Source organism: Perca fluviatilis, chromosome 6 (genome assembly GCF_010015445.1).
Source record: "Perca fluviatilis chromosome 6, GENO_Pfluv_1.0, whole genome shotgun sequence".
Lineage (NCBI taxonomy): Eukaryota > Metazoa > Chordata > Actinopteri > Perciformes > Percidae > Perca > Perca fluviatilis.
The window spans coordinates 15,454,651-15,469,969 of NC_053117.1; the positions used below are offsets into that span (position 1 = coordinate 15,454,651).

A 15,319-nucleotide genomic window follows, 5' to 3' on the forward strand; every position below is an offset into this window, starting at 1 on the left:
GAAATGAGTGTGTTGTGTGTCTCTGGTAGTGATGAACCTCCAGAGGACTATCAGCTGAATGTGCAGCTCCTCTTGGCTTTACGCAGTTTCAGCTCATTGTTTGAGCAGACAGACCCAGAAAGAGACGGGCTGGTGAACATAGTGGAGAATTTAGCAGCCCAGAGAATATTGGGCTTACATTCATCAGGTGAACCCAAACACAAAGACTCCTAATCAGAGCATGTGAGTGCGAGTCAGAAGCGGGAGGATTTTGAATGGATTGCAAAGCAGATTTTTTAAAATTTGCAATGTCGCATTATTTCCCGCTCCAATTTCGTTCGGGTACAGATGACTTTCAACATAAAAACAAAATAAAACTTTTTGATAGGAGTGACCTAAATTGGGTTATGACAGAGTCGTGGCCCAAATATGTGCTGATTGGGACAATTTAAAACAAATATAACAGTACATTTTAATTGGTATACATTTACAAAATAAGAGTCAAATATACTAGTAAGCATGCTATACATTTAAGAGAAAACAACCTGAACTGATCTATACTAAAAATTAAAGCATACTTGCCAACCCTCCCGATTTTCCCCGGAGACTCCCATTTTTCATTAACCTCTTCCAGTTTTCTGCTGGGGTCACAATTCTCCCATATTTCTCTTAATTTGAACAGAGTGTGGTTGTGTTTTTAAAAGGTCTCCGGCAGTTGCCATGGAAACACAACCTACCTCTGAATCTCCTTGTCGTTGCCCTCTCGGCGAAACTTCTCGATGTACTCTTTGCTGAAGCGCTCCTGAGTCTGACACTGCTCCTCAGAGAAGAGTTTTTGGTGACGTTAAATGAAATTTGTGTCTCTCTTCGTTGCAGCGCTGCCTCCTAAACCGGTGAAGTCTTCAACTCCAGCACCTTCCTGTAGTTTCAACAACAGTATTTCTCTGCAGGATGCTGAGTGGTACTGGGGAGACATCTCCAGGTAACTAACGCACGCATGCACGCATTAATAATGTTAATAATTGTAATGCATTAGTAATGATGTTGAGGTTTGGAATGTTGGTTGGACAAAACAAACATTGTAAAGATATCACTTTGGGCTCTGGGCAATTGTGACGCCAATTCTCACTATTTTCACTATTTTTACAAACCAAAGAAACTATTCGATTCAATGCAGAAAGTAATCTGCAGATTAATCCATAATGAAAACAATCATGAGTTAATAGTTTTAAATGAGCTCCACCTCAACCAACTGCAACAGTAAAATCCTGCTTTTACAAGAATGCATGAGTAATAATAACCTCCGGTCACAGGGGACATTTTTATACTTTTAATACTTTAGCTACATGACATGCTTATTTCAATGCAGGGCTTTTACTGTGATGAGCATTTTTACTGTGTGGTATTAATACTTTTACTGCAGTCGAGGATCTTAATACTTCCTTATTCCTTCTGTGTGTGTGTGTGTGTGTGTGTGTGTGTGTGTGTGTGTGTGTGTGTGTGTGTGTGTGTGTGTGTGTGTGTGTGTGTGTGTGTGTGTGTGTGTGTGTGTGTGTGTGTGTGTGTGTGTGTGTGTGTGTGTGTGTGTGTGTGTGTTTGCAGAGAGGAGGTTAATGAGAAGCTGAGAGACACAGCTGACGGTACATTCCTGGTTCGAGACGCCTCCACTAAGATGCACGGAGATTACACTCTGACTTTGAGGTAAACTGTTCAACACCGTTGCCTTAATCCCATCTAAACAGTCCTCCATCAACGTCTCCTCAGACACAACCAGGTCTTTAGGTACCCATAAACTTACAATATATTACATAAAAATTACAGAATATATTTTAAAACACAACATACACAGAAATTTGCATGTCATGCAACAGTTGAGAAGCATTAAAAAAAACTGTTGTATCTGTAATGCAATGTGTCTGCAAGACCTGCACTTGCACTACTCTTTGTGTCTGAAATGTGCTATCTAAATTCAAGGCCTTAAATTGTCTTGGTAACAGTGGAATATTCTATATTGAGTTTCATTTTACTTCACACATAAGAGGTGACCAAAACAGCTTTTTATCACTTAGGAAACATTGACAAAGTAGTGGCCATGCTCTCCCAGTTGCTGAAAAACATATTCATGCTTTTATTTGAAATAGATTCGATTTTTGCAATGCTCTGTTTACTCATCTTCCAAAACAGTCAATTGAAAAATGTCAGCATATTCAGAACTGTGCTGCTAGACTTTTAACTAAAACAAGGAAGAGAGACCTTATACTCGGTTTTAGCTTCATCCATTGACTCCCAGTTTCGCAGCTTTTTTTTTTAACTGTCCGAAAATTATGGAATAGCCTTCCCAGAGATGTAGGCTCTGTGAACATTTTTAAACCACCACTGAAAACCTATTTATTTAACTTGGCATTCTTACTTTCTTCTAATCCTATTATTTTTATTATTCTTTATGGTCTCTGTTTTTTACGTTTTATTTATATATATATTTATTTCATCTACTATATCATCTACTGTCTACTTTTCCTGGTTTTAATGTCTTGCATTTGTTATTGTAAAGCACTGAGCTACTTATCTTGTATGAAAAGGGCTCTATAAATAAAGTTTTATTATTAATTTATAATTACTGGTTTAATGTTATATTTTGATTCTAAATTGAAAGCTGCAATCAGTCTGGTAATTTGTGAATATTTAAGTATAAATAACCTGTTTGTATATTATTATTATGCTGCTAACATCAGATTCTGCTTTGCTGAATCAGAAAATGATGAAATGTAAAATCCTTATGTTATATTTAGCTTCAATCTGCAAATACTTAATTAGAGTGAAGTTGTTTATGATAGTGTGTGCAGATCAAAACTTGTAAATCTGTTAGTCCCCTGAGGCCCGTCTGATGTCAGACATCAGTTTGAATGGAAATAATAATAATAATAATAATAATAATAATAATAAAGGATGGTTTGGTTTAACGGACAAATGTTCTCTGACCACCTTCAGGAAAGGAGGCAACAACAAACTGATAAAGATCTTCCACCGGGAGGGAAAGTACGGCTTCTCAGACCCTTTGACGTTCAGCTCAGTGGTGGAGCTGATCAACCATTACCGCCACGAGTCCCTCGCCCAGTACAACCCCAAACTGGACGTCAAGCTGCTCTACCCGGTCTCCAAACACCAGCAGGTCCGTCCACCATCTCAACCCATTGGCTGTGTTGGTTGGTCGGTTGTGCAGCCGTCTGATTGGATGATGTTGTTGTTGTTGTTGTTGTTTAGGACCAGGTGGTGAAGGAGGACAGTATTGAAGCTGTGGGGAAGAAGCTCCACGAGTATCACCTGCAGTACCAGGAGAAGAACCGAGAGTACGACAGACTGTATGAGGAGTACACCAGAACCTCGCAGGTACACAACAGTACACTACCTTACTGCACTCTGCTATACCATGCCGACATCAGGCTTCATCAGACAGGTGTTAGATATACCCCTCTGCTTGTTGCCGCGCATAAAGTAATAAAGGAACAAAGATAAAACTCAAACACACATGTAATAAAAAGAATCATCATCAATCATTAAAAAAGTAACATTAAAAGTAAAAGAAGTAAAAACAAAAAACAAGCAGAACAATAATTGTAGCCATTTCATTTGTATTACATATTCATTTGTTTTTTGTTTTTTTATTAAAAATGAATCTTTAAAAGCAGAGGTGGAAGAAATACTCGGGTCTTTTACTTCAGTAAAAGTAGTAATACCACAGTTTCTGTTCCAAGTAAAAGTCAAAACTTTACTTAGTAGAAGTACAAAAGTAGTAGCATCAAACTATACTTTAGAGTACCAAAAGTAAAAGTACTTATTATGCAGAATAATATATATTATATTATTGTATTATAGTTATTGATGCATCAATGTGTTCATCACTTTACTGTTGCAGCTGGTAAATGTGGAGCTCATTTGTAGTTTAATCCATAATAATACATCATCATTTATCCGTTGATTATATTTTGTTTTTATAATCTAAATATGTAAAGTAACTAAAGTAATTAAACAATAGTAGTAGTGGAGTAGAAGTAAAAAGTAGCAGAAAATGGAAATACTCAAGTACAAGTACTTCATATTTGTACTGAAGTACAGTCTGATACAACAGATTTTCCAACTTCTTCTTGCTGTTTGTTCACCCCTCCTCCTCCTCCTATTCTCTACCCCCAGGAGATCCAGATGAAGAGGACGGCCATCGAGGCGTTCAACGAGACCATAAAGATCTTCGAGGAGCAGTGTCAGACTCAGGAGCGCTTCAGCAAAGAGTACATCGAGAAGTTTCGCCGAGAGGGCAACGACAAGGAGATTCAGAGGTAGGTTGTGTTTCCATGGCAACTGCCGGAGACCTTTTTAAAAACACAACCACACATGTGAGGGAGCCTGAGTTGCCATGGCAATACATTTAGTCCGAAGAAAAATGGATTGTTGTCCAGTCAGATGGACCTGCAGGTGTCCCTGTTTAAAGGCCCAAACGGACTAAAGAGTCTGACATGCACGTTTTGAAGTACCCCTATTGTTTTATTATAATTAATTTATATTCAAGCGCCTTGTTGCCCAAAATACAGAGAACCGATCCGATACCAGTGTTTTAAAAATAAATATTTTTTAACCGCTGTATACTACTAACTCTGTATGGATGGGATATGATTGCTACCATTGTTGTATGGCCTGGCTCAGGTTAAAGCCTTTGTAAAACATGAACAAATACATACAGAGAATCAGAATCAGAATCAGAAAAGCTTTATTGCCAAGTACATTTTTTACACGCTGCAGTCTGCCCTTGTCCTTGGCAGTGGCAGCAGCGTACCAGATGGCGATGGAGGATGTGAGGATGGACTCAATGATGGCTGTGTAGAAGTGCACCATCATTGTCTTTGGCAGGTTGAATTTCTTCAGCTGCCGCAGGAAGTACATCCTCTGTTGTGCTTTCTTGACGAGGGAGCTGATGTTCAGCTCCCACTTGAGGTCCTGGGAGATTGTAGTCCCCAGGAAGCGGAAAGACTCCACACTGAGTGTGATAGGGGCAGGTGGGGCTGAATTCTTCCTGAAGTCCACAACCATCTCCACTGTCTTTAGAGCGTTGAGCTCTAGGTTGTTTTGCTTGCACCACATCACCAGGTGGTCAGCCTCCGACCTGTAGGCGGACTCGTCACCATCAGAGATGAGTCCGATGAGGGAGGTGTCGTCCGCGAACTTCAGAAGCTTGACAGACTGGTGACTGGAAGTGCAGCTGTTGGTTTACAGGGAGAAGAGTAGAGGAGAAAGAACACAGCCCTGAGGGGATCCGGTGCTGATGGTCTGTGAGTCGGAGATGTCTTTCCCCAGCTTCACATGCTGCTTCCTGTCAGACAGGAAGTCAGTGATCCACCTGCAGGTGGAGTCAGGCACACCAAGCAGGGAGAGTTTCTCCTGGAGCAGAGCCGGGATGATGGTGTTAAAGGCAGAGCTGAAGTCCACAAACAGGATCCTGGCGTAGTTTCCTGTGGAGTCCAGGTGCCGGAGGATGTAGTGAAGGGCCAGGTTGACTGCATCATCTACAGACCTATTGGCTCTGTAGGCAAACTGCAGGGGGTCCAGGAGGGGAGTGTAGGAGAAAAGGTAAGCACAAGGCGCTCAAAGGACTTCATAACCACAGAGGTCAGGGCGACAGGTCTGAAGTCATTTAGTCCTGTGGTCCTAGGCTTCTTGGGAACGGGGGTGATTGTTGAGGACTTGAAGCAGGCTGGCACGTGGCATGTCTCCAGTGAGGTGTTGAAAATGTCTGTGAACACTGGAGAAAGCTGGTCAGCACAGTGCTTCAAGCTGGATGGGGAGACAGCATCCGGTCTAGCAGCTTTCCTGGGGTTCTGTCTCCTGAACAGTCTGTTGACGTCTTCCTCATTGATGGAGAGAGTCGTCACTGAGGTGGGTGGGGAGGTGGAGGGGAAACTTTTAAGGTGGGGGAGGTGGAGGTGATGCACTGTAGCTGTAGCTTTTGGGAGGTGACGCGGGGGATGGAATCAGGGAAGACCCTTTGTTGGGAGGTGTTGAGGGGGATGGTTACAGGACCGACCCTTTGTCCTTCAAAGCGACAGTAGAACTCATTAAGTTCGTTGGCTAGGCGTCGGTCGTTGGTGGAGTGGGAGACTTTAGGCTTGAAACTGGTGATCTGTTTAAGCCCTCTCCAGACAGAAGCAGAGTTGTTTGCTGAGAACTGGTTTTGGAGTTTCTCAGAGTACTGTTGTTTAGCCTCTATCACCGCCTTGCTAAACTTGTACTTTGCTACTTTAAGTCTGTTTTTGTCTCCACTCCTGAACGCCTCTGCCTTGTCCAACCTTAGCCTTCTGAGTTTGGCTGTGAACCAGGGTTTGTCATTGTTGAAACTCACCCTGGTGCATGATGGAACACAGCAGTCCTCACAGAAGCTGATGTATGACGTCACAGCCTCTGTGTACTCATCCAGACTGTTGGTAGCAGTCCTGAACACATCCCAGTCAGTAGAGTCCAAGCACGTCTGGAGATCCTCCACAGCTACACTGGTCCACTTCCTTGATGTCCTCACTACAGGTTTGCAGAGCTTTAGTTTCTGCCTGTAGGAGGGGATCAGGTGAACCATGGCGTCGGGTCAGAGAGTCCCAGTGCAGCACGGGGGACGGCGTGATAAGCATCCCTGACTGTGGTGTAACAGTAATCCAGAATGTTCTCCTCTCTGGTCGGGCATTTAATATGCTGTCTGTATTTAGGTAGTACATGAGTGAGGTTTCCTTTGTTAAAGTCACCAAGGACAATAACTAGGGACTCCGGGTTGGTCCGCTCCACACATAGTATCTGGTCGGCAAGCATGCGCTGTGCGACCTGCACGTTGGCCTGCGGCGGGATGTAAACACCGACCAGAATGAATGAATGGAACTCACGGGGTGAATAAAAAGGCTTACAGTTTATGATGTAAGATTCCAGGTCAGGAGAACAATACTGCTGGATCACTGCCACGTCGTTGCACCAACCGCTATTGATGTAGAAACGGATTCCTCCACCTTTTAGTTTTGCCGGAGAGGTCCGTGTCTCTGTCCGCTCTGTAGAGTTGGAAGCCTGCCAGCTGCAGCGCAGAGTCCGGTATTAATCCACAGAGCCACGTCTCCGTGAAGCACAAAACAGCAGATGAAGAAAAGTCCCTGTTTCCAACCAACAGCAGTTGTAATTCCTCCAGTTTGTTGGGCAGTGAGCGCACGTTAGAGAGAAATATGCCCGGTAACGGTGTGCGTAATCCTCGTTGGCGGAGACGCACCAGCGCACCAGCCCGTTTCCCTCTCCTCCGGCGTTTCTCTGCGTGAGCAAAGGTGAGCAAAGGTGAGCGCACCTTTGACTAGAATGTCCAAAATTTCCAGTGAAGGGAGAAGAAAAGTAGGAAATAAATCCTCTGGCGTTGTTCCCCTGATGTTAAAGAGCTCTTTTCTGGAGAAAGCGATCCGGGTATCATCGCAAAAAACAAAGTTAAAACACAAAACAAAACAAAACAACACGCACAAACACACCGAGTCGACCGTCTGCGGCGCCATCTTGGTATAATGAAAATGAATCTTGGAATGAATGCCATAGAGCTTTATTTAATTATGTTGACAGTCAGTCATAACGGGAAAACAACATGAATGAAAATATATATATATATATATATAAACAATTGCTTTAAGAAAACTGTTGTGCAGCCACAGTGTAGTAAAATTAAGGACAAGAATTGTATAATACATTTTAAGGCAATACAATCCTATTTTGCATTATAAAAGGTAATTCAGTGTTCCATATTTGGATGTGAAATCATTTTATTCTAGCCTTCTGTATGTTTGACCTGGTTCTCCACAAACTGTCACCTGCTCCTGCCATGTTTCCTGAAGGTGACATGATTCAGGAAGAAAACAAATGATATCTATGATGCTAAGCTAAAAATTTCAGAGACGAAGCAAAGTCTTACTGTCTGTTTGAGAATAACATTTGCTAGCAACCGCTTAACACCAAAACGCCACATCAAGTAAAGTATGCAAAATGTGCGTTTGACTGCTGGAAAACAGCAGAAGAAAAGAACGCTTGGATTGTTTGAAGTACACCTCACTCTCTCAGTGTTTAATAAAGACATGATTTAAGATTGTGCGTCTTTTTTAAAGGATCATGGAGAACTACGACAAGCTGAAGTCTCGGATCAGTGAGATCGTGGACAGTAAGCGTCACCTGGAGGTGGACCTGAAGAAACAGGCCGCAGACTACAGAGAGATCGACAAGAAGATGAACAGCATCAAACCAGACCTGATCCAGCTCCGCAAGACCAGGGACCAGTACCTCATGTAAGAGAGACACACTCAGAAACACAAGACAGTTGCACGGTACAACACAGCAATTCTACTCACTGCGGTGCACTCTGTGTTTCAGGTGGTTGACTCAGAAAGGAGTTCGTCAGAGGAAACTCAACGAGTGGCTCGGCCTGAAGAACGAAACCACGGAGGAGTAAGTGTGATAAACTGTATCTGAATGGTTGAGTTGTGAGATTCCTCACTTTGGCGCCCCCCAGTGGTGGCAGCAGGGATGGCAGACGGCAGTGCACCGCCACCTCCACTTTGTGTTTGTCAGAAAACATATTGCAACTACTTGGTGTGTTTTTACTCTGACATTAGTATTTGCAGGATTGGGCAGTACATTAACATCTGTACAGCTGTCAGCATGTGAATCTATTTGTTATTATTGGCATTACTGTGAATTAGGGCTGCACAATTAATTGCAAATGTATCGAAATCGCAATATGGACTAGTGCAATATCCAAATCGCAGGTGGGGCGCAATATTTGTTAATGGCAAAATATTTGTCAAACCATTCTGAATTAAGTATTGTGGTGCTGCTGAGAGGTCCCAGCCTACAAATCGTATCCACCAGACTAAGTCCTTGCAAAAATCACTGTATAATCAATTTCCTTTTTAATATTTTTCAATGAAAATTAGAATAATGATACAAAATTGATCATTCCCTCCAATATCGTGAATCATATTGCAATCGCAATATCAGTCAGAGTAATCGCAATTAGATATTTTCCTCATATCATGCAGCCCTACAGTAGTTTTCAGAGGGAAATGTGAACTAGAGCTGAAACAAGTAGTCGATTAATCAATTGGCTAATCAAAAGAAAGTTTGTCGCCAACTATTTTGACAACGGGTTCAAATTTTTTAAGCAAAAATGCAACAACAAAAAAGTCAGATTTCCAGCTTTTGTCTTCTGGCATATAAAGTGAATATCTTTAAATTCTTTTAGTTTACGAAGTTGTGATGGACATTTTCCACTACATTTTTATAGACTGAACAATTAATCTAGAAAATAATTCACATATTAAAGGTGGAGGCTGCAATTCTAGTCAGTACACTTTTACCCCGGCTCTTAAAATGAGAAGAACAACATTATTCCGTTCCATATATCGTTAGCGCACAGGACCGGGGAAAGGCCATGGATGTATAAAGAGGAAGGCAGTGGTAGCGAGAGGGATCGTAAATCTGGCACATGCTAACTTTCTGAAGGATCACTGACGGGAAGGGTGTACTTGTTTAGGTCTTAAGTTCAAATGTCAACAATCTTTCTCCAGAATCGCTGACTCCCCCTCTAAATGATAAATGACCATGCAAACCGCACAGTGCTCTGGTCATCATTAGCATATTTATTTTGTTAAGCCACTAGGGGGCGCCTTTCAACCTGTAAACACAGAGAACCAGCATCTTGTGTGTTCTCTAGCCACAATAATAATCGTAGCATGATCATGTGTAAGCTTGTTGTCCCCTGCTAACATGTTCTCTGTGCACCCCCCTCCCATTCCCTCCCCTCCCTCAGTGAGTACAGCATGGTGGAGGATGAAGAGGACCTTCCTCATCACGACGAGCGTCTGTGGCGTCTTGGAAACATCAACCGCATTCAGGCCGAGTCTTTGCTCCGCGGAAAGAGAGACGGGACCTTCCTGGTCCGAGACAGCAGCAAGCCGGGCTGCTACGCCTGCTCCGTGGTGTAAGACTCAGCTGATTACCTATTTATGTGTTGTTTGCTTAGTGGTTCAACGATTGGCTGATGGGCATTAGTTTGAGTTTTTTTGTTATTTTCTATGTCCCACATCCATTTTTTCTTCTTTTTTTTTTCTTTTTCATACGTTATTTTTAATTCTGTGTCGATGTCAGGAAGCTGCTCTGGATTTAACAAACCCTGGTGTGATTCATCTAATCTCTGTGTCTCTGTCTCCCTCAGTGTGGACGGAGAGGTGAAACACTGCGTCATCAACAAGACCGGCACCGGTTTTGGTTTTGCGGAGCCCTACAACCTGTACGGCTCTCTGAAGGAGCTGGTGCTGCACTACCAGCACACCTCACTGGTCCAACACAACGACTCGCTCAACGTCACGCTGGCCTTCCCCGTCTACAGCCAGCAGAGACGGTGACCCGCCCGGCCCCTACCGCCATCCTCGACCAGCTGCAGAACCACAACCTGACCACGTCACACATTTTAACGTTCAAAACTTTGCGGGATAACTCAGCACAACAGCGACACCCTCGACGCAAAGAGGTCGAGAAGTCTGTTCAAGTTTTTATAAAGCGTCCTGGTGCTGCAGATCTCAGTGTGTACAGTTCAGTACACATGGTTGGTTACATCCTGTAGGAGTGGTGACAGTTAAAAACTAATATTTTACTGTGAAACATGGAGCTTTAACTTCCTGTGAGGGGGGGGGGGAAACAAGCAGCTCCACCCAATTCTCAGTAAAGATACAGAGTTAAAAAAAAAAAGACTAAAAATAGTTCCGTTATTGAGCTGATTCGGTGCCGAAGATCAACATTTATCGCAATTTCCTCCCATCAGAGACCGAGAACACACTTGAGGTCGGGATCACATGGGAACCTTTTTAGTTTTCTGAGATTTAAGCATGGCTACAGCAGAAAGAGTCGAGGGTTCAGAGTTTCCCTTAAAGACAATTAGAAAGACGTTCCTCCTTTTTAAGTTTATTGCAGCACACGTCACGTACAGTATATATAAAATTAAACATTTGGCAATGATTACCAAATGATTTGTAAACCTCTAAGAAATCGCGTGTAAACCCACAGTAAACCTTATTTGGATGGATATAACGGAAGTTGCAACTAATGATTATAATACCTTGTCAGTGGTTAATAAATACTTTGTAAAGCATCTATTGTTATTTAGCTATTCTCACTGCACAAAAAAAACAATCATCTCTTTCATAGATCACCATAAAAGATTTCATGGGGCCAAATTAATGTTCCTTGATGATTTATAAACCACTTATTAATCATTAACTAATTATTAAAAGCATTAGACGAGCAATTTTATATTATCCATCAAAATGTTAATAGATGGTTTTACGAAACATTGAGTGTTAACTACATTCATTAACTAATTCTATATTTCACAAAACTCATGATACATTAACATAAATGATAACATTACTAATAATTAGTAAACATTAACAGTAAAATAACCATTAACCAATCAATGATGGTTAATATGAAGTGTTAACGAAGTGAAAAAGTAAGGTGAAAAGCGCTCAAAAACAACGCTTTTCAGGTTTTAAAAAATAATGGTTCGACAAGTTGTGCAGTTTTCTACCGATGCTTTCAGGCACGTTGAGATTAATTGACCTTATGAACAGCAACGCTTCAGGCTCGTTCTGAGACGCGTTCCATGTGATCACGACCTCACTGGGAGTCGATGCTGCGACTGGCGCTTCCCAGTTTACTTTCCGTTTCCTGTCCGAGGAGAAGCGAGGTGCTGAAATGTCACACGTTTTGTCTTGTGGAGGTCAGAGCTGGACTGACGGACTCCTCCTTTAAATCTCAACTGCTGATCCAGCAACAGAACACAACTATGGCATGATGATGATGATGATGATGATGTTGATGATGTCAAAGACAAAATGGCGGACAATCCAGAGAGGCTTCTCTTGCATAAACACTGTGAGTGACTCTGAACGAGGTTTAAAATGAGGGCGAAGCATTTTTATATATCAGGAGAGAAATAAACTAGAAACCTTCATCATCCAAAGACCGACCCCCGAAAACACCTTCCCTCTAATCCCCACCCCGAAAAAAATCCCAGCAGTGTTTTCCAAGGTCCAGTTTCTTCAGGTTTTTTTGGTTGCCGCTATAGAGTGTCGTTTAATTTTGCAGAGCTGAGGAATGATTCTTCAACTCTTTCATTTAACTTTAATTAACCGTCTGGCAGCACAGAGATTTACTCCTGCTGGATCAAAACTGTTAACAAATTCAGGAATGACGAGAACTGGATCTCTCTGGATCTACTCCTCTAAAGTCTCAAGGACTCGTGGGACAAAAACGCAGCCTGTAAACCTTTGTGTCGACACTCAGTTGATCACATATCACAATTTTCATCTTTATGGATTACATTTTTTGTTCCTTTTTTTTTTGTGCATTTGGACACAGTTTCCTTTAAACCAGGTACATGAGATGAAACGGTCTGCAAGGATTCTGAAAGTATTACATCTGTTGTCATGGTAACCACCTGGTAACTTTTTTGAAGTTTGAAGCTTTTTTCTTTCCACACATTGGATCGGTTTTGGAAATCAATACATATTTCAAAATAGTTTGGAAATGTCCTGGATTTTTCATTTACTTATTCCACAAAAGTCCTGGTTTTTAATTCTGACATTAAAACTAGTGAACACAAACCAGAATCTGTAACATCATGAGACATTAAGAAGTTGTGAAAACTGATGAATAAAACTTTTGGTTTGATTGTCTGAAGGCTTTTATTGTTGAAAACAAAATCTGAAGATGCAAAGACGAATATTCATCAGCAGATATTCCCTGCATTCTTGTCTTGACATTGTCTTTGACAAAAACAAAACAAAATGTGATAAAAATTAAACTATAAACCATAAACATGCCTTGATAGAACCACTTATCACGCCTACCAATCCATTACACCAATTAAAATCAAACAGACATTTCTTTATTACATCCAAAAAGGGGCCCCACACTCTTCTGAAAATATCTTCCCTACCCCTGACTCTATAAGTAACCCGTTCAAAAGTAGACATCTTTGTCATCAACTCAATCCATTCCTTAAAACAGCATGGGCTAGTTGATTTCCAGTGTCTTAATATTATTCTACACCCTGTTATTGTGGCCAGATGAACCCATAATCTTTTCTGTTCATTTAAAACTAAGTTGCCCAGTAGAAGACCCAGAACACATAAAGCTGGAGATTCCAGTAGCTCCTGTTTAACAGTTTATACAGAGTGAGTGAGTTTGAGCTTTACCTGAGCAGATATGCCAAGAGGCAACCAGCTTTTCCCATCTGTCAGCAAATTCCGTTTTTTGGTTTTGGGTTGTGGGACCATTGGGCCGTGGGAACATTGGGCTGTGGGAACATTGGGCTGTGGGACCATTGGGCTGTGGGAACATAGGGCTGACCCCCTCCTGCGTATCTTTACACAAACAGCTGACTGCAAATGTCCTTTAGCGTAGCAGAAATCCATAGCTCTCCTCATCCTTAGCTTCAATATCTCCTTATGTCCCAAACATTTCGTGGCTTTCAAATGATTTCCAAATGAGCTGGGTTTTTGACAAATTTTGCCAGTGACGGTGCTAGGTCTATGTTGTTGGTGACAAAATACCATGATCAGCGACTAGTCGACTTCAAGCCCAAAATGTCCTTGTGGAGGAGTAAAGTCAAGTCAACGAGTCTGCGCAACCCCTATGTATGTTGAAAAAAGGTGATAAAAAGTCATATGTCTGCTGAATCAGCATTCACACAATTACTCAAAATAAAGAAGTTTAGTAGGAAAAAACAATACAATGCTGAAACAAAAATTAAAAAAGTTACAAGATTTTAAATATTACTTAGGCTAAATTTAATAATTTGTTAAAATCAAACTAAGAAATTTAATTTCCTTTTCCACGGTATCCAAAAATGTTTTGGTGGAAAAAAGAATTAGCTTACCACAAAAATGTTTTTGTTATCATCTGAATGAAGTAAAATTTAATTCTTTGATTAGGCTAATTGTATATAATAAATATCCAGACTTCACAAGGATGTTTTCGATTATCGTAAATCTCATAAAAAATAAATTATATCATTATATATTCAGACAGAACCATTTTGGAAGTCAGCGCCTGAACCCGTTTTCTCTTCACACTGATGATAAAATATTTTTGATGTTCCAGGTTTTGTTTCTTTTCCTAGCTTATTTATGAATCATTCTAATTCCATAAAATACATACAATCGGAAATCATTTAACATTTTGTTGTCTTTTATTCTCTCTCGCTTTCCTTCTCTCTCATGCTGTTAAAGGTCCTATGACATGCTGCTTTTTGGATGCTTTTATATAGGCCTTATTGGTCCCCTAATACTGTATCTGAAGTCTCTTTCCCAAATTCAGCCTTGAGTCAGTCCCACAATGAGCTTTCCTTAGTATGTGCAATTTCTGTGTCTGTAGCTTTAAATGCTATTGAGGAAGAGAGAGGGGGGCAAGGTGGAGAGAGAGGGGGGGCAAGGTGGAGGGGGGGCAAGGTGGAGGGTGACCAACTGCCACTTTGCTTGTTTGGAAACCATGATGTCTCTCTTTCTCATGGGTGGGCCAACTTCTCTGGGCGGGCAAAGCAGAGAAAGGGGAGGTAACCTTGCTCCTTATGACCTCATAAGGAGAAGATTCCAAAGGCAGAGCAGGATACCCAGGGCTCGATTTACACCTATCACCATTTCTAGCCACTGGGGGACCATAGGCAGGCTGGGGAACTCATATTAATGTTAAAAAACCTCATGGGACATTTAATATCAGAATTGAGGACAATAAAAAGCACCAGGATCTTGAAACTGGCCTTGTTCTCTCTCTTTTAGTTGCTGGGAAGTCTACCTTTAGCAAACAATATTTGTTATAACCACCTCCTTCTTGTCTGTTATTGGCTGGAACACTGTTTGTTATGGTTCGTTGTGCAGGTTGGCGCAGTTTGTTTTTGTTGCCGTTTGTGGAGCCTGGGCTGTCTACAGAGACCGCGTTTTTTTACAGTGTGCTCAGGGGACAGGCAGCTAGCGGATAGTGAGGAGAGGTTTGCTGTATGTGACAAAAAATGTAGCCTAAAAAAGGTGTCACATCATTTAGAGCACCTTTAATTTTACCAGTGTGATGGCCACCGCCGTGGCCACACAGCCATCTTAAAGGCGGTAACCTCATACACTCACATTTATCTTAGTTCATGCTGTTTTCCTTAAGATTGGTTTCTATACCTTTTCAGACACATTATATATTTTGTTGTAAACATTTATTTAGTTTTAAATAACGTACAGGACACTGGATT

General features: G+C 41.5%; 1 protein-coding gene across 2 annotated transcripts in view; it reads left to right on the forward strand.

Annotated features, from left to right (window-relative positions):
• The window catches only part of LOC120560844 (phosphatidylinositol 3-kinase regulatory subunit alpha-like), a 31,668-nt gene extending 18,910 nt beyond the window's left edge, over window positions 1-12,758 (forward strand). For both annotated transcript variants that reach the window (XM_039803725.1, XM_039803726.1), the window contains 9 exons: window positions 856-961; window positions 1,582-1,680; window positions 2,968-3,148; window positions 3,241-3,366; window positions 4,168-4,310; window positions 8,133-8,309; window positions 8,395-8,469; window positions 9,833-10,003; window positions 10,238-12,758. In XM_039803725.1, the coding sequence (XP_039659659.1) occupies window positions 856-961; window positions 1,582-1,680; window positions 2,968-3,148; window positions 3,241-3,366; window positions 4,168-4,310; window positions 8,133-8,309; window positions 8,395-8,469; window positions 9,833-10,003; window positions 10,238-10,427 (1,268 nt within the window). In that variant the 3' untranslated portion in view covers window positions 10,428-12,758. The remainder of the gene's footprint in view (window positions 1-855; window positions 962-1,581; window positions 1,681-2,967; window positions 3,149-3,240; window positions 3,367-4,167; window positions 4,311-8,132; window positions 8,310-8,394; window positions 8,470-9,832; window positions 10,004-10,237) is intronic.
• Window positions 12,759-15,319: the final 2,561 nt, after the last annotated feature.